General features: G+C 49.1%; 2 protein-coding genes across 33 annotated transcripts in view; both read left to right on the top strand.

Annotated features, from left to right (window-relative positions):
• The window catches only part of LRRFIP1 (LRR binding FLII interacting protein 1), a 132128-nt gene that overhangs the window by 99000 nt on the left and 7972 nt on the right, over nt 1-25156 (top strand). For 22 of the 32 annotated variants that reach the window (XM_081813288.1, XM_081813287.1, XM_081813293.1 and 19 more), the window contains 9 exons: nt 7441-7476; nt 7878-8000; nt 9450-9521; nt 11288-11458; nt 13270-13362; nt 14339-14431; nt 15517-15609; nt 16866-17007; nt 19295-22297. In XM_081813288.1, coding sequence (XP_081669414.1) covers nt 7441-7476; nt 7878-8000; nt 9450-9521; nt 11288-11458; nt 13270-13362; nt 14339-14431; nt 15517-15609; nt 16866-17007; nt 19295-20997 — 2526 coding nt within the window. In that variant the 3' untranslated portion in view covers nt 20998-22297. Of the gene's footprint in view, nt 1-7440; nt 7477-7877; nt 8001-9449; nt 9522-11287; nt 11459-13269; nt 13363-14338; nt 14432-15516; nt 15610-16865; nt 17008-19294; nt 22298-25156 lie in introns of those variants that run through there. The other 10 variants (XM_081813296.1, XM_081813314.1, XM_081813313.1 and 7 more) reach the window with 5 other exon arrangements.
• Nucleotides 16869-25156, top strand: part of RBM44 (RNA binding motif protein 44) — a 62877-nt gene continuing 54589 nt past the window's right edge. Inside the window, exon 1 of the mRNA XM_081813318.1 lies at nt 16869-17007. The gene's annotated coding sequence lies outside the window, so the exon portion shown is untranslated. The remainder of the gene's footprint in view (nt 17008-25156) is intronic.

The raw sequence follows: 25156 nt of genomic DNA, 5'->3' as shown, positions 1-25156 counted from the left end.
ACTTTGTACAGTGGGGGAATGTAGCCGGGTACATGACGTGTGGGGGTTTTTATGACTTAAAAGTTGGAAGGATCGGCTTTTAACTTTGTAATGTCATCTGTTACTGGACCCAGACGGTTCAAGGATCACCGGGAAGGGCCACGCTGCCACTGTCCCATTGCTCGGGATCGGGGAGAGTACGGAGCTGCCCTCCTGTTTCTCATCAGCTAGTTCCCGGCCTTTCCGTGTCCTTGGTCCATGTTTGTCCCAGGGTCTTTGCAATTTCAGACGGTTTCTCTTCATCTGATGCTTTGTGCGAGGGTACCGTACGTTCTTTTAATGACAAGGGTGTGCAGGGCAGTTGCCGGGGGACACCTGGGAGTGGGCTGGCTGGCGCAGCGTCCAGTGGGCAGGAGCTGGGGCTGTGTGGTGCGCGTGCCCACCCCGCGTGGCTGAGGATTGCCACGTCAAAGGCCAGTGGCGCCCTCCTTGATAAACCCCAACTACAAGAAAGCCAAGCCGGCAAAATGGATTTCTTGCTCTAGTCCCCAGTTACAGAGAAGCTCGAATGTGGTTCTCAACTTAGTGATACAGCACCAGGGTTAGATGTGCAGATACCTGAAATTTAGGGAGTGTTCCTCGGCATCAAAGAAGAGGCCATCAAGCTGAGGTCTCCTGCTGGTACAGATGCACCTGTTGGTTGCTGGTGATGTGCTAGTTTTTTTAATTAGATAGTCTTTTTCGAGCATTGATGTTTCACGCAAATGCAGATACTGGACCCGCTTCTGCGGATCCCTGGCAGCTGAGCCCGTATCTCTTGAGTGGAACGGCCACACTGCCCGTGTTCTGTTGTCCCTGACTCCAAGGCCAAGGCCAGAGCCATCATCCCTGGGCCTGCACTGGCGTTTTCCTGATGGGGAGGAGTGTTCCTCGCCACCATTTACACATGGAGGATGAGGAAACAAAAGATAGACCAAGGGGCCCAGTATTAGAACAGGAGAGCCTAGGTCTTTGTGGAAATGAAGACTGCCCGCTCTGTAAACACCAGCACCAGTCCCTGCCTCCTCCACGTTTCACGCACCCACCACCCACCCTCACAGCCATGAGAGCCCCTGGAGCCCGGCCCTGAGGAGTCTAGGGGAGCCACGGCCTGACCACTCCGGCTGTGCAGGAAGGTGTGGTGGCAGGGCCCCATGGGGCCCAGGGGCTCATTGCTCCACCGATGACCAGTCCAGCAGGAACAGGAAGATACTCATTGTTCAGCATCACGTAATGTCAGTTTTTAAATCGGACAAGTTGCTTTTTGCAGTGTCCTTCACGCTCTGGGGTAGCACGGCATGTTACACTCATCCATGGGGAGCCTTGGAGCTACTGGGAAGAAAACTCTTCCACGGTAAATTTAATGGAGATCAGTCTTCTTTAGGCGTGATACTCACGCTGTCACGTTTTGGGAAGTAATAGAAGTATCTGCAGTTGACAGAAGGCGGCCGTGGCCTGCCCTGCGAAGGATCGCGAGCCCCCCTGGGTCCGGTTCCTGGTGCGGCTCCCGGAAAGCACGGAGCCATGAATGCCACGATTATTTCACTGCTTTGGGTCTCTTCAGACATCAGGACAAGGTCACAAAATAAGAGGACTTCATCTAGTCGCTTAGACTGAAGTGGCCAAGATCAGACACAAATTTCGGTGTCCTGTGCTTTCTACATCTGTGGAAAATGTACCCACGTAAAGCGGGTTCCATGGGTGACTGTAATCAGAGAGGCAGCGTGAAACATGCCCGTGCCCCCAGGACCTGGTGAGCAAGGCGGGCCAGCCAGGAGAGGCCTGGCCCCAGCTGCGCCCAGGCTCCAGGCCCCCATCCTCGGGGCTTCTCCAGGTACCGTCAGGGGAAAAAGCAGCACGTACCGGGGCTGCCGGGCCCCTCTGATCCTAAAGCTCTTCCTCATTTAATTCTCTGTGTTTACAGCCCACAAAACACAACAGAGCTCCAAAGGGAAGGTGGGCGGAAGAGCTCTGAGTGAGTGACGCCATCAGGCATGTGGCCAAGCTGATTTTTCAGTTCACTACAAACACATAAGCCATCTTTTTCTCTTCTCTGAGACAACTGCTCATTTACAAAGGTCAGCCGACCGCCCTACCGTTGGTACATTTCATGAGCGAAGGTCAGCATCTCGCGGGCCGTGTGGGACGGGCCATCCTCCCGCCCCATCTGGGCATTGACGGCTCCCGTGGCTCCTGGGGAGTGATCCGTGGCCTGCTGATTCATCAGGAATGTGGATCCAGGGGAGTGTGAGGGTGGACAGGGGACAGGAGCCTCCCTGGGAAGGCAGTAGGACTCGGGCAAGGGCCAGCCCTGGAAGGCTGGGTGTGGAGGAAAGCCCTGTGTACCTGGGGAGGCGGGGGGCGGGGAGGGCACTCTTAAAGAGCAACGTAACCAGAATGGAGGAAGTGGTTGCTCCTCCCACTTGAAGAAAATAAAGATGCCTCAGCATCCAAAGACCTCCCCCAGCCCTCCTTCCCCTCAGCAGATGCCTGCCCCACCTCAGGACCTCAGTCACATTGTTCCCATTCTGCAGATAAGCTGGAAGTTCTTCTCCAACAAGTCTGGGCTCTTCCCCTTGAGGAAGCTGTGGGGTTCTTTCCTTCAGCCAGTGTTCATTGAGAACCTAGAATGTTCTTTTTTTTTTTTTTAAGATTTTATTTATTTATTTGAGAGAGAGAATGAGATAGAGAGCATGAGAGGGGGGAGGGTCAGAGAGAGAGGCAGACTCCCTGCTGAGCAGGGAGCCCGATGCGGGACTCGATCCCGGGACTCCAGGATCATGACCTGAGCCGAAGGCAGTCGCTTAACCAACTGAGCCACCCAGGCACCCGAGAACCTAGAATGTTCTAGGCACAGGGCTGCAGTGGTGAGCAAGATATGGGATGCATAGACCGGAGGAGACAGGCAGGCAGCAAACGGGCATGCATATGGTGCGAACTCCTGGGGAGAGATGCAGGAAGCTCTGAGAGTTGGAATCGGGAGGTTTGGTGGTCTTGGCCTGAGCACACTCACGCAGAGGGCCTCGCCTGGTGACACACACACCCCTGTGTCGTCCGGGCCCCAGAATCCCGCCAGGCATCCGCAGAGGCTGCCGTGTTCCTGACCCATCCATCAGAGGTGTCCTGAGCGGAGCCCAGATTCACGTTCCTGTGTGTATTTAGAGAAAACATGAGTGACAAACTGGAACCTCCAGCCCGTTTAGCTAGAGAAACAAAAGACCGTAGTGACCCACGTTTTCTGTTGTATGGATAGGCAGGGGCGGCAGGTGGAAACACAGGTCATGCGGTATGAATCCAGGAGTCCAAGGGCAAGTCGTTCAGGAGAACGTCAATGTTATTGGATGAAAACCTGAAATTGCCACGCCAGTGGAAGGCTTGACTACTGTTTATATCTGAAGGAAGATTGCCCTTAAAGTGGGTGTTTTCCGAGCAGTGTTCGCTATTGTCAGTTTGTTTGTTGAGAGGGACTGTGTGCAGACACAGCTCCTCTGGTCCCATTTTGCATCCGGGGCCTGGGGTTGCCCAGCGGGAGGTTGGGGACACCGTGAGGAATAGTTCCTTTGTGCCTGGCCCCTCTGCTAGGGTCCAGCCATGCTCACGTGTTGTGTTGTGTCTCTGGGCAGGTGGGCAGGCCGGCTGGTGATAGGGAAGCCCAGGAACTGTAGGCCTCAGCAGACGCGATGTTGAAGTGAGGCTGAGCAGCACGCTCGTATAGACACGATGTCGGAAGTTGGGAATAAATAAAATACTTAATGCGCTACTTGGATCACCTGTCTTTGAAAGGAAGAGTTGCCGTCATCTAAAATTCAACAGAGATTGTTTGGAAGTGACTATTTCTAGTTGATTTTAAAAACTGTCCTTGTGGACACTCGGTTGTGATTGTAAAATGCTGGTACACACACGTGTCACAAATCTGTTACTGTGAAGTTTTCACGCCAACCTCAAAGGTTTAGAATTGCTGGTTCGGGGGAGTGACAAAGTGAAGGCCTGCGGGGTGTGGGGCCCCGTTGCCCTGGCGTGGACCAGGACGCCGGTGTTCGCGGAGGCCCCGAGGCTCGGCCCAGGCCCCGCGCTGGTATGGGCCTCGGTGGCTTGCAGCAGGTGCACCTGACGGCATCCCCTGGGTCCTGCTCTGCCCCGTGTCTGCACCACGGCGTCCCCCACACCATGTCATGCAGCGACTAGGACAGTGTTCGGAATGTTTTTTGATTCTGTTTCTTTCTATTATTATTTTCAGAGGTAAAGTGGCGTGCTTTCTGTCAAAATTAAACGCACTGCCTGGGTTCCTTATCTGTCCCTTTGCTCAGGGGAAGGTGAGGAGTGGGGACAGCTCCCGGCCAGCCCGCCCCGGTTTATACAGGCTGCCATCTAGTGGCAGCTAAGGGGACTGCGGCAGCTCCTTGCTGCAGGGTCGCTTTCCGCAGGCGGTGCTCCTCATCCATGCGAGTTCAGAAACGCCTGTGAGCACATGTATTCTTTGTCGTTCAGAAACGGACTAAGGGCACTTACCCTAATGTGTACACAAGAGATTGGAAACAGCGGTTAAGCAGAGATTGGCTATAACTCTCGAGAGTTTCATTTTTTTCCCTGCGTGGTCTCTACTTAAGAACACAGCCTAAGTTTTCCCATTCTGAGTCCATTATTATTTCTGAGCAAAGGCATTTTAAAACTATTTTTAAACTTTTTTTTTGAAAACTAAGAGCTAGCTGTGGCTTTAGGTTTTTTTCTTCCTTATTTGATGTTTTGCAAATTACAGAAGTAATACTTACGTTGATGGTATCGAGGGAAACAAGGTCTGGTCTGTATTCTTCCTCATCTTTATCACAAGAAATACTGAAAAAACGTGGGGTCCTTCTTTTACAGGCACAGATATCTCTGTAGGTGGATTTCTGGACTTTCATTTGTATACAGAATATTTACCTGCTGCTGACCAGCATTTGGAAAGATTCTGTGTAGCCCACAGAGGCAAGGAGCAGCCAGCTTCTCGGCGGTAACTGAGAGTCGGTGACTCTGGCTCTTCGTATTTGACCAGTAGTTACATTACCTTCCTTCTTTTCATCTCATGAATACGTGCTCTGCAAACTAAGCGATTCTAGGGAGTGAGGGCCTCGGGCCCAGGAGACTTAATACATTGATTCCCCTGCAGACCATTTGTTATATAGTCAGCTTTTTCTCAGTTTTCAGGAATATTTTCATTCCTGAGTGGAAAGAAGAACCACACTTGAAGTGCTGGAATCATCACAGTAAGAACATTGGCCCAGGGCTCTCTGGGGCTCTGCCAGGGACGAGGAGATAGAACCATCTTGACCGAAGGCCACCTCCGCCCCCCAGAGCGTCTGCTCAGGCTGGTGTGGCATGCACGTCTAGAAAGAATAGTAATTCTAGGTGTGTGTTTTTACACACACCAAACACACATGCCAACAAACGGCAGGAGGCGTGACACACGGTTGGAGAGTGAGCTCTCCTTAATGGGCTGTCACTGGTCCACATCAAGCAGTGGAAAAGGGCACATGCAGGCTGAGATTGCCTGGGAAACTCGCGGGAGACGCACAGGCTGGCATGAGCTCTCAGAGGATAGCCAGCCGTGGCAAGCGGAAAGGGGAGTCCTCTGGGCGGGGCAGGACTAGCATCCAAAGCCCCCCACCCAGGGCTTATTTAACAAACTGGGAGTGAGGCCAGTCTGTTCTTGGATCCATCCCACCAGCCTGAGGGATATGGCCTCTTCGCTCTCCTTTCTTCTCTATTCTTAGGACAGTAAGGAGACCAGTAAGATGAAAATAGGGGGTTCTTGCTGAAGACCCAAGTATGGGCCTTGTTGGGGAGACCGCATGGGGTGGCTTTGGGAATGAGACACCGGGGCTGAACTTGGACCTGTTGAGTAGGAGACCCTTGAGCTTGGCTGAGCTAGGAGCTGGTTTTGAAAAGTACCTTCTTTTGGATTAATGGAGTATTCTGTGGGAATTTCATTTGAGCCACTTGGTTGGCTGATCTGCTCTTACACTTTGCGGTCTCGTTTTACTCTTTGCCTTAGGTGTCCTGCCCTCGAAGAGAAATGTGAAGGTGTGATGGGTTTGGAGGAGAGAAGGTAGCGGTTAGTGGGGACAGGATGGTGAGGCCTTGAGCATCCAGCCCACTGTGGACCCAGGGTGGGCCCAAGACAGGGAGCGTTGGTCTTCACAGAACTTTGCGGTGTCCCGACCAGTGCTTAGCCCCACATCCTCATGCTCTCCCTAGCCCAGCTTCATGGTGGGCTGTTTTTCGTGTCCGTGAGCCACTCTGCCATGTCCTCCCAGCCAGCTCTGTCGGGATTCCTCGACCTGAGTTCAGACTGTCTGTGGTTGAATGTGCGAGGTTACCTGCCGAGCCCCGGCTGCCCACCGGGTCTACTGAGGCAGAGCTGTGGTCTGCAGTTGGCTCCCTGGAGGTCAGAGTTAAGAACATCTGAGCTACAGGAAAGAGGATCGGAGACGTGCTAGTTGTCAGCTTCCCCAGAGGGTTTGGAGACAAGTGGGCGTGGGGTTTTCTCACCGTCTGTGACCTTCCCAATGGGCTTATGGAACGGAGCCTTCAATGTGCAGAAAAAAGAAAAAGTTGGCCTTTGTGGGATGCTCAGCAAAGAAAGACGTGGCACCATTGTCAGCCTCAGCCTGTTGGCCCCCAGACCCCTTCGAGGTGCAGGGTCTCCCTTGGGGGCGAAGCTACGGCCCTCAGGCTGCTCTGGGTCCCCCGAGAGTCCTGCCTGAAGAAGGGACAGAGCAGCCTCAGAGACACGTGAAAAGCCAGATTCTGAGGTCTCACTTTTCACCTGGCAGATTCTCCTGTGCCTTCACCCCCCTGCCAGCTCCCCACTTCTGGGCATCAATCCCAAGATGGTTAAACCAGAATCTTCACTTCGGCTCCATTATTCAGGAGAAGTAGGAGAAGTTGCAGTGGGCTCCGCTGCTTCCTCTTGCCTTAGAGACCCAGGCAGCAAGAGGCCTGGTCCTGCTTTCCGGCTATAACCATAGTAACAGCGGGGGGAACAGGCTTGGAGCTTGTCATCGTCCCCCACCCCCCGCCCCCGTCAGGACCAACACGCAGGGCTGTGGGAAGCTGTGAAGGAAACCTGTGCTGATTCGGTTCATTCACAAATCCCTGATTAGGATCTTCTGCGGTTGGTGTGCATGTCGTTCAGACGTCATGTTCCCCTGGAAATTACGAACGTTGAAAAACCACCCAGTGAAGTTCACGGTGGCACCGTGAGCTGCCTGCGAGCACCACCGTGCCCGGCACGGCCTGGCAGAAGCGGATCCGCGGGTCTCGTTGGCAAAGCGGTTTTTAAATTACAAAGGAAGCTAATGTCCTGTTACCATCTTACCCTCTAAACCCGTATTATCCATTTAATGCTCTTAACTATTCGTATTTGTCCATTTTCCTCCACAGGTTGAAGAGAGACCAGAGAAAGATTTCACCGAGAAGGTAGGGAATCTCTGGAAGCCTTTATGTTGTGTTGTTGATAAACCGCGAGGGGCCCAACGTGTGTGGACGAAACTGACAAGAGAATATGTTGGTTAATCTTGAATGAAGATGCTCACCCTTGAGTGAACAGGGCATGCATGTGGCACCACGTCCTTCAGGGGGTCCCCCGGAGCCACTTCCAGCGTGGGTGTTAAAGCCCGCGAAGAGCAGAGGCGTTCACTGTGGGCCTAGGCATGAGCATCAGGTTGACCCAGACTAATTCCCAGGCCTCCATGAGGCCCCTCAGAGTGAACCTCTCTTTATTGCTTTCTATAAGCCCCTGGAGATTTGACAACATACAGTAGACTTGCAGGGGACTCTGGTTTTGCCTGAAATCACATTCGGTCCTTGTGGCTTTGCAGGGCTCGCGTAGCCTGCCCGGCCTGTCTGCAGCCGCCCTGGCCTCCCTGGGCGGGACCTCTAGGAGGGGAAGTGGGGACACCTCCATCTCTGTTGACACGGAGGCGTCCATTAGGGAAATCAAGGTAAGTCTGCCTACCTACCTTGTGACCTAGAGGAGCCTCTTAGGAAAATCAGTCTTCGAGCATAAGTTTGTAAAGTTCCGGATCTTTCTTCTGGGTCCAGTCTCCCCCATGTCTACATGTTCTAGTCACACCAACACCAGCTCAGATAAGGGTCTCCCGCAGGAAGCTGCACCTGCCCGCCCACCCCGGCTGGGCAGACCCGTGCCCTCCGCGCTCCCCGGGCTCTCGGACACACCCTGCGGTGCTCAGCTCCTTCCCTGGCGTGCACAGACAGGTGGTCTCCATTTTTCTGGAATAGTCTCCCATTTTTCTGGACACCAGATTACTCACTGCTCCCAACAACACCCCCCTGCCCTTTGCGTGTCCCCCCGCCCCTGCCTAGAATATGCTCCTCCTTTCTATCTGTAGTATGCACACTATGCCTCGAATAGGTCATCGTTGTGTTTTAGTGATTTTTTTTCTCGTCCCACCGGAATGTAAGCATTCTGTGCTCCATGCTCACCACTCAATGGGGGCCACTCTGAGCATGTAAGAGACAAAGGCAGGACTGTCCGGAAAAGTAATTAGGAACCTCAAGGGACTGGCTGTCCTCTGGAGAGCAGAGCCAAGGCCCGAGGGGGAAACATCAAGGATGGGATTTGGCTTCGTTGAGGGAAGAATTTTCTATTAATTAAAACTGGTGAAAAGGGAACCCGCTGCAGGTGGTATCTGAAGCTCGATGACCGCCTGCCAGGGAGGTCAGAGAAGGGATGTAGATTCCCTAAGAGTGCCTTCAGAGTCCTGTGCTTTGTAAGGACAGTTTTTGTGGGCCGCTCTTCCTAAAACGTCCGCGCGCCCTCCCTGGGCCTCCAGCGGCTCTTTGCCCATTCCTTTGCTACATCCAAGTGCAGTTTGCTGCAATCCTGATTCATCTCTGCTCGTAGTCTTGAGAGCACCATTCATTCGCTCAGCGAGCGTGTATTGAGAGTCTAGCTCAGACCAGACACCGGGCCCCAGGAGTGCGGAGCAGAGACGAAGCTCTGTAAATGCAGGGACGGAGCTCGGCTGAGTCCCACCTTTAGTATTTTTCTCTGTCTAGCACCGGGTAGCAACCCAAAGAGCCTGAGTTTTAACTGTCAAATATGAGTAAAAGAACCTGTTCCACTTTTGGAACCTCCTTTGTCTGTTATATAAAATTGTGCAAAAATATAATGATATAGACCTGCATTTTGTAAAATTTTGTGACAATATCATATGAGATAGACCTCAGTTTTAAGCTTTGTGATTTTGAAATTCATTTTATTTTCCTTCAACACTTAAAAAAAGAAGAAAAGAAAATCACTGCCCAGACTCCCCAAATGAGGGAAACGACCCAGAAGTAGAAAAGATTTAGGGGACGGCTTCTCTTTCTTTGTGGTCGTGCTCACTTTTCTCCCCCCGATGTCATTTGCCTCTTTTGCCAATTCCTAGGAACTGAATGAGTTAAAGGACCAGATTCAGGACGTAGAAGGCAAATACATGCAGGGGTTGAAAGAGATGAAGGTACCAGTTTACGGAAGTGTGGGCTGATGGTATTAACCCAGTTTAACTTCAGAAAACCTAAAGAAGACATACAGACTGCATGCTTGCTCTCAAGAGCCTCCAGACTACAGAATCTGAGGTGGCAGGAACACGGGCATGGCTTTGTGCCCTGAGTGGTCTCCCCAATGCAGCTTTTGAACCGAGACCTGAACCCTGTAACCCTCAGTAGAAACAGTTACTAACACACTTCCTGATGCATGTTTCTGACTCACCCTCTTCACCCGGCCCACACCCAGGTTTCTTCTCACTTCCCACAGAAGTGCACCGTATGCTTGCAGAAGGGTTTGGGGGTTTTTCTTCACTGTCCGTAGTCGCTCCATACAAACAATGCTTCACTTAATTTGCTTCTCAAAGCATTGGATGTGTACCAGGAAGGCTGTCCTTATTGCCACGCTTCTGAAACACCCAGAGTACTTGCTTGCATGTTGTAAAGTTTCACTAATTGAAGCAGCGTCCGAACGTGCACCCTCTCGGATTTATTTGAGCAAACAGACATTACTGTAAGAATGGGTTATCACTGCCGTGTGCCAACCAGGAAATTTAGTTGCCGTATCCCTCGGTGGTGAGGTGGGTAGTTGAGGACCTTGTTCTCTGTGGATCTAGCAATAGATGGCAAGCCTGTTACTTCTTCTTCAGGTTCCCAGAAAGGACCCCCAGCATAGTGAGTTTTCTATCACAGGGGCACCAACCAGAGGCCATGTTGGTTTTAAAATGACAAATTAATCCCTGGCATGCTTGTCATCTCTCCTTGAAGAGAGGGGGAAGTTATGGTTGACTTTGAATGTGTGGTGAGAAGGGGGTCACCGAACCAGCCCAGGAGCCACGGGTCCCACCTAAAATTGCCATCCTGGTTCGCAAGTGCAGACGAGCGTAGCGCGGAACTCCGGGAGGCCGCCTCAGAGGCCCTGACCACGTAGTGCCCACCTCTCTTTAGCTTCGGGTGGTTCCCACCCCCAGGGATTCACCCTCCCTGTTCTGGGGTCCCCTTCCCCTGATCTGTGCTTGGGGACGACCTTGCTGCTCCCCTCCGTTGCCTGGCCAGCGAGAGTGTGAGCCGCAGGAGGGCGTGTTTCCTCTGCAGGCCTCTCTCCCCGGGGCTGTCCTTCCAAAGGAATGCCCTCTGTCCTTCACGGACAGACCCAGTGAGACGGGCACAGCTTGTTGAGTCGTCCTGTAGGTCGAAACTTAAAATTCCACCTAATCCTTTCCTGGTTCACAAGCCCAGACAGGGGCAGCCGGCAGTTAGTGGCAGGTGTCATGTTCTCTCAGCCAACACGCCTGGCTCTTGCCAGGGTTCTGGTCACATTTCCTGAGGGACTACTTCCAAAACCTGTCGAACGGCCCAAGCTGCTGCAACGGGCGCCACCGAGTCCCGCAGTCAGGTCACGGGGTCCGGCCCACAGCCTCCCCGTCACGTGTCTCCCTTGTGCTGATGGCCATGGAAGCCGTCTTCCTCCCAGACACAATTAAGAACTAACTTTCTAAGTTAATAACTAATATCCTGAGTGGTTAATAACCGACTTGACCCCATTGGAAGGGGGGAATTTCTGTGCATTTGAAATTACCATGTGTTTCTTATCCTGATCCATTTGCCCTAAGAAAGTCTAAAAATAGGGCTAGTTTGGGGGGGTTTTGTTTTTTATTTTTTATTTTCTTCAAAGACCACTGAGCTAATCTCTGTTTTTGTTCTCTTACACAATTTCAAAAACCTGACGTGGTTTCTGCAGGACTCACTAGCAGAAGTTGAAGAGAAGTATAAGAAGGCTATGGTTTCCAATGCTCAGCTGGACAATGAAAAGACGAACTTCCTGTACCAGGTCGATACCCTAAAGGACATGTTGCTGGAGCTCGAAGAGCAGCTGGCTGAGTCCAGGCGGCAGTACGATGAGAAAAACAAAGTAAGCGCCAGCATGAGAGAGAACGGTGGGGGGGGGGGCAGAGAGAGAGAGTGTGTGTGTGTGTGTGTGTGTGTAGATAGCGGTTCTCCACTTGTCCAGGAAGCCCAAACATCTGTGAATAAGAATGCCATGCTCTTTGCAGAGGGCTTTGAAATATTAATATGCACAATTTCACTCTGTAAACTAGAGACAATTTTACTGGGAGAACATTGTGTGTTTTGCATGTAAGATAAAGTTGTAACCAGGAAAAAACAAGCCTACAAAGAACCAACATGTTTGGATGGACATAATTAGGTGCTTCAGGATTTTCCTGTTGGAGCACCCGGCTGGCTCAGCCAGTAGACCATGCAACTCTTGATCTCAGAGTCATACATTTGAGCCCCACGTTGGGTGTAGAGATGACTTAATAAAAAGATCTTTTTAAAAAAATAATAATTTCCTGTTAAGATAAATTTCTGGATTTTTATTTTGTTATCTTTTAACAACATCGAGAAATAGCCAGTTGCAAATATATTCATTTATTTTATTCCATTTAAGAATTACATACCTTCATTAAGCTAAATTAATTATGATAGCAGCAAGAAGTCTGAGCCTATGTTGCAATCAATGACAAAAGACTAATTAGATGTTCTTTGTGGGATATAAAGCAGGGAATACTTGTTTTTCAGTTTTAGGAATGAGTTAGTCTATCAAACCCTAGGATATTGTCCAATTTTTCAGAGTTGCTGAGGTAAACAGAAAATCTAATTTGTGTCACTTTTTTTTTTTTTAACTGGCTTTATCCCCTAAATCCCAAGGGTTAAAACCAAGGTGCCATTAGCAACTCAAAGGTCTCCTTCTTTGACTATATAGAATTTAGGAGCTAAAGAAGAACTTTATTTATGAAGTTCCTGAGAGCTAAACTCTGAAACAAAGGAGAAGCTTCCCATGAGACCTGATGATGACATAGATTATACAGTTATAAGAGCAGATGCTCACTGTGGACCCCACTGTGGGGAGGACACTCTGATGTATCCTAAACACTCCTAGGATGTCCTCAATCAGGCATCAGGAAGTAGACCAAGAACCCCCAAATCTAATTCCAGAGAATTTGGATGATCCTGGAATGTTGTTCCAAGCTGGGGAACAGGGACCAAGCAGAGCCCGATAGGCAGGCCCTTGTCACAGCTAGGAGGGGACCGGTCACCCTCGAACTTCAGAAAGTGGGTGAGCAGGTGAGGCCAGGGTGAGGAGCGAAGGTCACGTCCCTTCCAGATTAACCCCCTGACCGACCTGGCAGGTATATACCCTGCTGTCCTGAACTGTTGGGTACCAGACCATCCTCATGGATTGTGCAGTATTATGCTTTTGTCCCTGGAGTGGGGGCGCTGGGGTACAGGGTTGGCCATCCACTTAATGAGATAAGCTTGCCAAAGTAGACCATATTTACCTCTCTTTTTATCCTAAAGCGTATTCCTTGTCCGATTTCAAAATCAGGGCTAGTTCCAACCCAAGTCCTTCACAGAGCTGCCTCCTCCAGGCCCCCTGCACAGACAGCCCCCCTGGAGAGGGCCCCCCCCTCCCCGCCCCGCCGGGCCCTGCCATCCTGGTAAGATTCAGGGAGCACCTGTCTGATGCATCAGGTCCACAGGGAAGTTTATAGGAAATCAGAAAGTCCAGAGAAGTGGGCTTGTGCTGCTAAAAAGGCCTTGAAAATTGTGATGACGTGGTAATAGGTAGTTTGTTCCAAGGTCAGCGTAAGTCATGGGGACGTGAACTTGAAAGAAAGTGTGGTTCCGTCACCATGTCCATGTTCTTTCCCTCCCTTGTAGGAGTTTGAGAGGGAAAAGCACGCCCACAGCATCCTGCAGTTCCAGTTTGCCGAAGTGAAGGAGGCCTTGAAGCAGCGGGAAGAATTGCTGGAGGTGAGTAGCGCTCCCTCGTTTGCTCTTCCTTCTGTGTCTTAGGAGTATTTGGGGGGTTCATTACGAGAGTTAACCGTTTCCTCGAAAATTGAGAGTTTAGGCTAATTCTCCGTGCCTCACTTAAGGAAAATGGTTCCTTTCATTGGTGAAGATTCTCATTCTTTGGGGGCTTTGTGTTTGTTTTGGGAGGCGTGGCTGACAGAATGATGGCCCCCTGAGATGTGCATGTCCCGATCCCTGGGACCTGTGGATGTGGCACCTTATGCACCAGAAGGGACAGTGCAGGTGTGGTGCAGTTAAGGGCCTTGTGATGGGGAGTGACCCTAAATTAACTGGGGGCCCACTGTCATCACGGGCTCCTTATGCTGGGAGGCAAGAGAGGTAATGGGAGGAGATACGGTGGGGGGGTGGGGTAGCAAGGCTGGTGCCACATGAGGAAGGGGCCAAGAGCCAAAGAATGCGGTGGCCTCTGGAAGCCAAAAAAAAAGGCAGGGAGGGCATGGGTTCTCCCCTAGAGCTTCCAGAAGAGAATCCAGACCTGCCCACACCTTGATTCTAGTGCATCAGACTCATTGACTCATTTTGGACTTCTGAGTTCCAGAGCTATAAGGGAATAAATTCACGTTGTTTTTAAGCCGCTGAATTAATGGCACCTTGTGACCTTAGCAATAGGAAACTGATACAGGGTTGGTTCTAACTTTTTAACTTGATCAGAACTTGAACTAGTGCCTGTAAGTAAGAATGTGCCCCAGGCAGGGTCTCTCCTGCTTCTCTGGCCGCTGGAGGCTAAGGCCAAGGAAGAGGTTCCGGCATTCAGAGGCGAATCCGGGCTAATGCAGGAAATGGGGCTGGTACCCTCCTCCACACGTGTCTGTGGGCTCACGGGCAGTCACCGCTCTCGGATTATCGAGCCCTGCACTTTGTCTTCCTGCTTAACCCTTTATCTGCTTTCTTTCTATCTGTTCCTATTCCTCAGGAAATCCGACAGCTACAGCAGAAGCAGGCGAGTTATATCAGGGAGATTTCTGATCTTCAGGAAACAATAGAGTGGAAAGACAAGAAGATAGGGGTAGGACTCCCGAGTCTGTGAAACTGTTCAAAGGGGCAGTCCGCTAGCAGATGCAGAAACGCTTGTGTGAGCATGCATGCGCCCCCACATGACACAGAACTGATAATACAGAGAATACACTAGTTTACTCAAGCTCACAGTAACTCTGAACTTGAAGTGCACTTCCAACATGGGGTGGGCACCTTGCTGACGCTAACTGGGCTCTGAGCCTGCACCGAGCGGGCCAGCAGCAGCCTGAGATACAAGGAGTGAGGGAGGCACCCTAGGGCAGGTGGGACGTGGGGAGGCTCGGGCCTCTCGGATTCTCTGTCCGGTGTGGCCTGGGCCTTTCTTGAAGGCATTTGAGGAAGCTGCAAGGTGGCGGGTGCTGTGCCCATGTGTTCCCTCCTTGACCTGTCCCCATGGAGGCCCCAGGCCCCTCTCCTTTAACAAGAAAAGTAACCACAGCCCACCTGCCTTTAGGAGTGACGAGTAGGAAGACAAGAGCCCACTTAGAGTAACCGCCATGCTTCCCAATGACAAATGGCTTCCAGAACACAGCAGCCCATCCTGCACGGCTCTGATGCAGATCTCCAGATGTTGGAGCACAGCGTCGGTGCATGTGCCGTGGGGGGCTGTGCTGGTTTTCCCTTCTGTATCCTCATCCACACTCATTTAGGACTTGGCGAGCGTGCGCACGTGTGTTTGCCTTAGGACCACTTCATGCTCCTCTGCGACAGCGAACGCCAAGAATCAATGTAGAAGAATAGTCGAAGTCGTCACTTGGGGTTTCTTACGCATTTCTTCTTCCTCGTTTATCTCCCATTTGAATGGGTGCATGGCTTGTGTCCATTCTCTCACCACGCTGGAAAGCTGTGCACATACAGCAGCCTCTGAGTGCCTTTAAGGAGGCAGGAGGCAACGTTCCTTGGCTGCCATAAATTCACGAGAAGCTTAGCATTTGCGTTTGTCTGTATCTTGAAGCACATTCTACACAGTGCTTTAACTCTGGCGGTGTTCTACGTAGCGGAATCCTCCTTGTTCTCGCTTCAGTCACCTGCTCACTTGTGCAAACTTCTCTCTCCCTTTGCTCTGCTCACACTCAGGCTTTAGAGAGGCAGAAAGAGTTCTTTGATTCCATAAGGAGTGACCGAGATGATCTTAGAGAAGAAGTAGTCATGCTGAAAGAGGAATTAAAGGTATGAAGCCAAAGCATAGTTAAAAAAAAAAAAAAATCCATGTTCTCAAGAATGTGTGTATGTACTGGTGTTAATTAATTGTGTGTCACTGATGTGAGTTCTGTTAATCAATTCAAATCTTCGATTAACTGACACCGAAGAGACCCATGAAATGAATGAACGTAGGTTTAGTCGGGTCTGCCCGTTCCTTTAGATGTTCACAAGCGTATCTGATCTCGAAAGCAACTCTGATTTCCAAGCATTTTTTATATACTGCTTACATTTTTTTCTCATACCCGTTGATATATTCTCCAGGACATTACTCCAAGTTAGACAGTGTGTGTGTTTCTTTATATTAAAGGCTCAAATTTAAGGACTTCTCCAGCTGGTTGTTGGCGTGGGGGAGGCTCATACGAATTAGACTTTGAGACCCCGTGGGTTGAGGAACGTTCCACGTCCTGTTTGCGCCACGTCAAGGGGTCTTCAGCTGCTGGCTGGACACCAAGTGAAGGAAAACGGGCTCGGGGTGGGTAATCAACATTATAGGAGACAGTGTTGAGAAGAGGGTATGGCCGTGGCAAATTCTGAGATCGTCAGTGGAAACAGATCAGGGTCAGCTGCTCATTATCAGGGGTCAAGGCCAGAGCAGTCAACCAGAGGGAGAGGTTCCTATCACCGCTCCTCCCAGGGCTGTGAGCCTGGCACTGGGGCCTCCTCCAAGCTCAAGGAGAGAGCTGTGGGCACGGGGGTAGCAAGTGAGTCCGTGAGCCATGTGAAGTGTGACTGTTTCTAGAGTGTTTCACAGTGTAGTGAGGATGAATTATATTTCCCTTGAAGATACCGAACATTCTAGCCACTTCTGTATTCCTTCTTTAACATAAGTTGTGTTTATTCCTTTCAGAACACGCACGTATTTCTTTCTTTATCTCTGTCTCTCTTTTTAAAGAATGCAACCAGGGTTTTAAAAGGGAGGTCACTTTGCAGTGATTTGCATGCTGCAGTACCGTGTGATGGCCTGCAGGCCCTTACCTCCAGTTAAAAAGGGTGCATGTCGACGGTGTCTCATCACCAGCCCATTGGGATGTGGACTGGAGTGTGGAGGAAAACATCCCAGATTTGTGTGTGTTGAGAGGACACTTATGAGTGTGGTGTCTACCGCTTCTCTGATTCTGTTTCCTCAACTTCAGGAAAAAAGGGCTTCCTTTTCATTATTATTAATAAAATAGAGTTTAACCTAGTATCAGTCAGTATTACAACGAGTCTGTTTTTGTTCCCAGAAACATGGAATAGTCCTAAATTCAGAGCTAGCTACTAATGGAGAGACTTCAGACACTCTAAATGACGCCGGACACCAAGGTCCTTCCAAGATAACGAAAGAAGAGTTAAACGCCCTCAGGACGGCAGGGGATGGGATGCTAGGTAAGTGCTCACCTTCCTTTGGGTCTTTTCATCCTCTAGTCCGCATCGATTCACCTTCCATGCATTATTAGAGTTGACGTAATCATCACTGATCAATTAACACTCACACAGCATGCCATGCGTCCTGCCACTTCTGGGGAGCTCCCTTGCCACACGATGCGGTCACTCACGTGTGTTGTCTGGTGTGCATCTCTGTGCAGTGCTCACCACCGATGGCTAAGGAATACATTTCTCTTGCTTCTCAAAGCCACCACGTGAAACTGTGAATGCAAGGTGAATCGTCTCAGAAATTAAGGGACAGTTCTGACAGTGCTAGTTGGGCCGAGGATGGCTTCCTAACTTACTCCGTTACAGACTTCTCCAAAGATCAGAATAGCAGAGGCTGTAAAGTAAGATAGTTAACCCTGGTTCCAAGCCAGCTCTGCACATCCTACACACCGTGAAGTGTTTTGAGGGTGTGAGGTGCCGTGGACAGCAGATGGGGGCTTGTGACAGAGTATGTCTTGGGTGCCGTTCTCAGGCTACCGCTCAGTGGCCCCGGGCCGGGGCAGGGAGGGGCGAGGCGGACAGGCAGCCCCCGGTGGGGAGTGTGGGCAGGGTGAAGGGGTGCCTTCCCCTTTGTCAGAGGTGATGTTCCTTTGTACGTCAGTTTTTGCTTCTGAAAGAATATAAATTGGGGAATCCAGTAGATTGTAAGAATACTTGATACAATTTGCAAATATCTGAAAAGATTCACAGATTAACATTGGTCATAATATTTGGCTTTTGGATAAAATAAGCCTTCTGAATCCGGGGTGCAGCCTGGAGTTGCAGCCGGCAGGTAAGGCTCACTTGTCCCTTATTACCCATTGCATTCCTGCTCTCTACAGTGAGGCTGGAATACGCTCAGAGCCCATGTCTCTAATTTCCATATAGAAGCTTTCATCTTATTTTTTTTTTTATTTATGGAAATGTAGAAACCTGTGGGCCCCAGCTTCTCAGGACTTGCTTCATAGGGAGATGTACCTCATTATCTCGATGATTCCTAAAGGGACACGGCGCTTTTGATTGCTTAAAAGTTACTAAAAGAAGATAAATTGATTGGTTTCCATCCTACCTATCTATAAGCTGTGTGAGCAGCTAGGAATTTGATCATGTTGCTCTTGTTCAAACATACGTTTTATAAATCTTTGTTAACCGTTATGAAACCAACCCTTAAAGAACCAGAAATATCACTTCCCTAAGTGGTGTCCAAATGTTCTTTGATCGCATATCCCTATCAGTAGAGAATTGTGGGAACTTTCCAATACGTGTATTTTTAATTTATATATACACATACTATTCATCAGTACAAAGTGTGTGTTATAAAACGTATTCACTGATGGACATCTTTAAAGGGTGAAGCAAAACTAACTAGAAGCCCTGCTACTTCTCCCATTTTCTCTGGGGTAAGCGCACCCGCTTGTGGAGACCACGGTGTGATAAAATTATCAGGCTTTGACTTTCAGCAACATGGAATCTGATATGCCAGGGGTTAGTTGGTTTGGAGAATCTAAAATATAAGCGTCCATTCCAAAGTCATAGCATGTTTTTAATTTGTACTTCTTCAGTGGATGAATAACTTATTATTGATTCAGTGGTCATCTTGATCGTAAGCACTTGCCACCTGCTGGCCCTCCCACCAGACCCTGCGGGGTGGGGCAGAGGAGTTTAGGGCACCAGGCTGCTTTCTCAGGAGCGCAGTGATTAGATGGTGGGGGGTGGATTTCTTTTCACCTCACGTGAGCTATTTCAAGTTAGTATCTTCCTTGAGACTGACCTTGAGGCTGAGTTTTTTAAGGTGGAGTGAAGGTGTCTTTTAAAAATGACTTGAAGGTGGTTTTAGGCCTATGTGACGCGCAGTGCAGTTTGACAGACAAAGAAGTGTGAGTAGTCCAGCTGTGCATTTAGAAACGAACTTCAGGTCGTTCTTAAACCCATTATTTTGGATTGTTTGGCTGCCTGATCCAGAGCTCTATTTGTTAAAACTTAACTGCACCTTTGAAAACCAGTTCACACCGGACGGCACCAGCAGCCACTCTCGCCTTCGAGATGGTGGCGGCAGCCTCCGCGCATCGAACGCTGGCTGATGCAATGACTGATTTGCCGCACAGACCTGGCCAAGGCTTCTGTTCCGTGTGATTCTTTGATGACTCTCTCTCCTTAGGAATGGGGTCGGGTGGGAGAGAGAACATGTGTTTACGCTGTAATGTATGTTAAGTGGTCACCACATCATGGGGTCCCTTCAATTTTCTCAATGGTCTTTTAGGAAGAGCCAGTGAAGTGGAGGTGAAAAGTGAAATTGTGGAGAATGTGGGGAAAAAAGAAATCTTGCAGAATACTGAGCAAGAACAGCACAAAGAGGACCCAGCACAGGAGTGTATGGACACAGAGGTGTTCCATCCTGGTGAAAATGCCAAGGACCAGAAAGCCTCTGAAGACAGTGCCCCCTCCCTAGGAGTATTAGCAGATGCCACGAATGAGGAGCAGGCTCAAAACCAGATTCTAGAGGACGCTTCCTTCCTTGAAAATACAGAGCAGGTTGAGTCCAATGAGGTCATAAACACACCAGATGATAGGACTGGGGCTTCCCTTGAGCAGTCCGAATGTTTGCGTGATGGTGAAATCCCAGGTCCTGGCACTGGGCAGGACAGCTATGATGCCTTGGATATTAAAAACCACAGTAAAGAATCTGCAGAAAACCAGGAAGACTTGAAAACCAACTTGGGAGAGGGTAGCACAAAGCCATGTCAAGAATCTGCCTCTCTGCAACCATCTGAAGTCGGAGGGCTGGGCAGCACAGACACTGGGGAGCAAGGTGGGAGCCCCACAGAGGACGTGGTGGAGGCAGGGCTAACGGGGCTCGGGGAGCAGGTGGGCACAGAAGCCTCCGGCCCTCCAGCCTACAGCGATGACAACGTGAGTCATGATGAAAAGTGTGCCGTAGAAGCCCCCACAGAGCTGGACCCAAGCACAGGGCATGACCTAGACAAAGAGCTCTCCGAGCAGGAAGCTGCTGAGCCCCAGGAGCTCCCAGGTCAGAGCACAGCGGTAGGTGGGGAGAATGATGAAAAGGAGGATGAGGAAAGGGGGTTGAGGGACGAGAAGCCAACCCAGACAGAAGTGCAGAACATTCCTCGTTGTCCAGAGGCAGAAAGCAGCCTGCAGGGAGCAACAGGTCCCGCTGTGGCAGATGCCGAAAGCGAGCCCCTAGATGTGAAAGAGCCCGAGGAAGAAAAGAATGACCAACAGGGAGAGGCACTGGATTCATCACAGAAGAAGACAAAGAACAAGAAGAAGAAAAACAAGAAGAAGAAAACACTGGTGCCTGTAGAAACCCTTAAAGATGCTAAGAAAGAGTTAACATTTCAGAACTCAGATTTAAGTGAGGTGAAGGAAGACAAGCAGGTAGCTCTTCCTGACAAAAAACCAGGTGCAGAAGCACAAAATGAGGTAACTGAAGGTCCAGGAGAGAAAAGTGTAGCAGGAAGTGGTGAAAATGTTGACTGTCCAGAAAATCCTGGAATTGAGTTGGATGCAAAATTTAACCGAGAAGATAATGATGTAAACACTAATGGGGGGGAGGAAACAGCTAATGGGGGCACATTAGGTTTAGGGGGTGACACCGCGCCGTCGTCAGGCACGAGTGCCAGTGATAAGGAGCTGGAGGAAGCCGTTCTAGAAGATGGCGCCGCTCACGGCGGTCCTCCAGAACCAGGGAGTGGAGCGGTGCCTGGCGGTGCCCTGCTGGAGAACGAAGGTCCCTTCAAGGACAGTGATGATGCGCCTCAAACAGGAAGTACAGAGCAGCATGAGATGGCAGGGGGGCCTAGTCAGAGAGTCAAAAAGGTCGTAGAAAACGATGACTTAGCACCTACAGGGGAGCTGGGAGCCTCCACTTCAGAAGGCAGGGACGAGCTGAGAGGCGGAAGCGAGAAGGGCAGAAGCAAGGAAGACTGTACCATGTCGTGAGTGGACAGGGGCCAAGGACTGGACACGAAGCCCAGCTGTCAGAGGCTCGTCTGCTCTCTCCACGGGTGAGGTTCCTAAAACGTTCCACATTGAGATAGATGCACCGTAGGACAATCAACCACCGAGCTATCTACCACGTTGGATTATAGACTGTTACTTGTAGACGTATTCTTCCTCATTAAGGTTATCACCCAGATTAGAAAGAAAGACACACCTGTAATCAGTAAGAGTCCTAACGGAGAACATTCCGGCCGTGTTAGACAACGGACACTGCGTGTTTCTGCTTACAATCCGAATAAAGCTCTTTCGCATTTGCCTTAGGCTGATATTCTTGACCAAATACACCAGCACCCAATTGAAATGACCAAATGGCATTCTGAGATTTGTGAGTATAGTTGATATTTAAATTAATGTGTCTTCATTCAAATATATGTCCTTTCATATTTGATTTTGATGTGTACGATATAATCTATATGGTATTTTATTTTAAAAGGAGATAAATGGCCAAATAGTGTATAGGTCACTGAGTGATAAGATTTGCACCTTAGGACAGTAATTAATCATGTTAGGGATAAGAAACAAGTATCTTAAAGCACTGGGAGATCTTAATTCCCTTTACCTCATATAAGTATTTTATCTCAAACCGATACTTTTGATCTCATTGTTGATGATACCTGAATTTATTTTGTAGATTTTGACTTCACTTCATGCTGATTATGTACCAGAGTCATTTGATGCAAAGTTGTTTTTTTTTTTTAATTTGTTTCTGGAAGAGACATACATTGAAATTGCACTTCCTAATGCAGTTTTTGTGCAGGGGGACCATTTCTAAAATTTATTTTTTTAACCTTTAAATTACTCCTCTTTCTATTTGTCTTATATTCGAAAGAAAAATACAAAAGGTACCATTCTTGTGCAAACTGCTAATTGAACTATAACAGGATATTTTAAATAGTTGGGTCACTTTTGGTATTTTGGTATAAATATTTTCATTTGTTTTATCTCAATATATTATTGGAAAAGTCTTGATTTGGTCTTCCTGAAGGAAATATATATTTTCTATACAAGGAAGCATTTTTAAAAATAGTTGTAAAGTTAAATAAAAAAAACAGTTGTAAAATACTAAAATCACAAAGGACTGTACATTATGAATGCTGTTGACACTTTATGAGATTATATGAATTCATATCACTGTTAGAAGGTATAATTGAGTGCAAAAAAGACCAAAACCTCAATAAAATTTGAGGCAAGCCTAAGTGTTATTATGTAATTGAAATAAAAACATTTTATAATTTCACAAGCCTGTGATTCCACTCTTTGGGCTACTTGACTTCGGCTACTGTTCCACATAATTATTATCTTCAAAGTAGCGCCTACTTCCAGGCTGCTAATTCCCAATCTGTGTCGTGTGAAGGACTCATTGCTTTGTCAGTAATGAATGAACGTCTCTCCTGGTACCTAGACCGGAGTGTTGTGCCCTCCTGGGGAGAACTGGGAAGATCTTCCCTCATAGAATATCCTGTGGTCTGTGGTTCCGGTGAGGAGCCCCAGCGAAGAAGGCTCTCCATTCTGTTGCTCTGCTTACATGTGCCAATTCTAAGACTGCTGTGAAGGATATGGTGAAATTGGCAAGTAAGCATTGACTCCTCCCATGTCAGCGTCCTGAAGCAGGGGACTGATACACCGTCCCCACTTGGGCCACGTGAGTGGAAAACTACAAGGCTTGCTAGAGAGGCTCCAGCCCGAGGGCTGCAAAGGCCTTGAAAGGAGGCAGCGGATGCCTCTCACTTTAGCAAAGCCGCACTCAGCCTGGAATGGGCGTCAGAAAGAGCTCTCATTCCTACTTTCAGAGGCCCCTGGGGAGATGATTCAGCAACCCAGCTCACTGGACGGTGAGATCATCAAGCCATTTTAAGGTCTTTTCCTCTGTTACTCAACAGCACATTTAAGGACATTGTGGCATACTTCGTGTCCCTCACGTCCACTGTCCAGGCATCTCGATTATTCACACATCCATTTAAGTAATAGACATTTTGATCACTTCATATGTGGAAGGCACTGTGCCAGTGGATGAGCAGAAAGGACCCAGCTTCTAGTGAAAGTGGACAGCTGAGAATCAGGAAGTGAGGAAAAAAAAAAAAAGCACAGAATTTTGAATTAGAGGTTCTTATTTGATAATATACAAAGGTGGAGAAGCAGTAACTGCTTCGTGTGCAGTCCTTGGGTTTTGCCCACACCCCTAACTGATGCTCTTTAGTAACATGTTTTTCAGGGGTTTTTAGAAATGAGATGTATCGCACTGAGTACTTTCTATTAATGTTTAGCGTTTCCAGCAAACGGAAAACCTAATGACCTGAACATTTAAATCTCTACTGTCACTAGGACCCTGGAGTGCTAGTCCTGGGGGTCTATGCAGTTTGGGGTTCCTGTTTTCTACGGTAGACCCCTTTCCTAGGAGACCACCTTGAACAGCATGCCATGGAAACAAGGGAACACAGCAGTGAGATTCGTGCCAAATGTCCAGGCTCCGGAACAAAAGGAAGAGGTGTTCGTGCCTACGTGACGTTAGAATACATGCTTAATCAGTGTGATGATCATATAGAGAAAACTTTGTCTTTCAGGAGAAAAAAACCCTCACTCTTTCCCTTTTTTCTTTTTTTTTAAAGATTTTATTTATTTATTCATAAGAGACAGAGACAGAGAGAGAGGCAGAAGGAGAAGCAGGCTCCCCGCTGAGCAGGGAGCCCGATGCGGGACTCGATCCCAGGACCCTGGGACCATGACTTGAGCCGAAGGCAGACACTTAACCATCTGAGCCACCCAGGCACCCATCACTCTTTCCCTTTTACCCTATCCAATGCCCCTTATGTTTTTTATACACTATTTACATATTATTTTACATATCGTTTTACATATTATTTACATATATTTACCTATTGTTTACATATATACATATTTTACATGTATATTTTTCAAGATATGAACGGCTTCGGCGGTGGCTGGCATGTACGGTACCCATCTGTACACCCCTCCTGGGCCCTGTAAATGGGAGAAAAACCCTGTCCCTCTTCTGCCTTTTGCAGGAAGGAGGTGCTCTCCTGGCGTGGGAGGCTGGCCCCGGGGATGATGAAAACAGCCCACATGGATTATAATCAGACAAAGTCAGTGCAAGGCGGGAGTGGATTCCTTGAGAGACCTCGGCTTCCCCCTCACTATCTTTTCAATATGGAGAGGAGGTGATTTTCCTCTAGCCTTGGGAGAGGAAGCCTGAGGCCCACGATGGCTGAAATTAACCCCCAAAATGAAAATTCTGCTCCTGAGGGTGTTATTACGAGCCAGCTACTCACCCGCACTGTGTCTCACTCGCTCTCTGAAAATGGAGGTGGAACCTGCCCTCCGGGGCTGTGGGCCAGATCCAGGTAAAGCAGTGCAGAGAGGGAGTGCTGAGTGATTGGGGTCGTTGCTGGGGGTTGACCTTGCTGTCCCTGGACAGGTGAGGTGACAAGGTGCAGGCCAGAAGGAAGACCAAGGAGAACAGGGGCTCAGAGAATTTCAAAGCTGCTGGCATTGGCTGCCCCCGGGGACTGTCCTCAGACCTCGTCACCATAAGTGCTTCTCATTTCACGGGCCTCTGGACATGTGTCCCAGAGAACGTTTGTCGGAATTTAACGCAGAAAAGCCAGACTTCTAAAAATTGAAATCCCTTCACAGCCAAGTCATTTTGACTTCTTCTCCGTATAAGAGAGAACTAAATTTGATACACTGTGACTTCATTTTCTTCCCTGCCTTGTTTCTGAGCACTGCAATTGTGGCCTCAAATGAATAGTTTATGTCTGTTGATCATCGGGGATTATAGGCCAGCGATGAGCAGTGGAACTTTCTAAATGCAGGGCAGTGGTAGGTCTGCAGCGCTCTGGGGAAGGAGGGCAGTCAGCGTCTCGACGATAAGCGGCTGTGCGCTCGCTCCACAAATCAGACTTGGTGATTTTTAAAACTACAAAAGTAGTGCCCGTTTTCTTCCTATCCACTTAATTCGCGGCTTTCTTTTTTTCCATTCTCTTCAAACGATGTAGTTTAAACTTCCTCTCCAATTCTGCTGTAAAACTTTTCTCCCTTAAAATTTCACTTCTGGGGTGCCTGGGTGGCTCAGTCATTAAGC

The sequence above is a fragment of the Leptonychotes weddellii genome, chromosome 3 (genome assembly GCF_054177405.1).
Source record: "Leptonychotes weddellii isolate Sample4059 chromosome 3, ASM5417740v2, whole genome shotgun sequence".
NCBI classification, from domain to species: Eukaryota; Metazoa; Chordata; class Mammalia; order Carnivora; family Phocidae; genus Leptonychotes; species Leptonychotes weddellii.
Note: the sequence above shows the minus strand (reverse complement) of the source record. Positions and strands in the feature narration are given on the sequence as shown.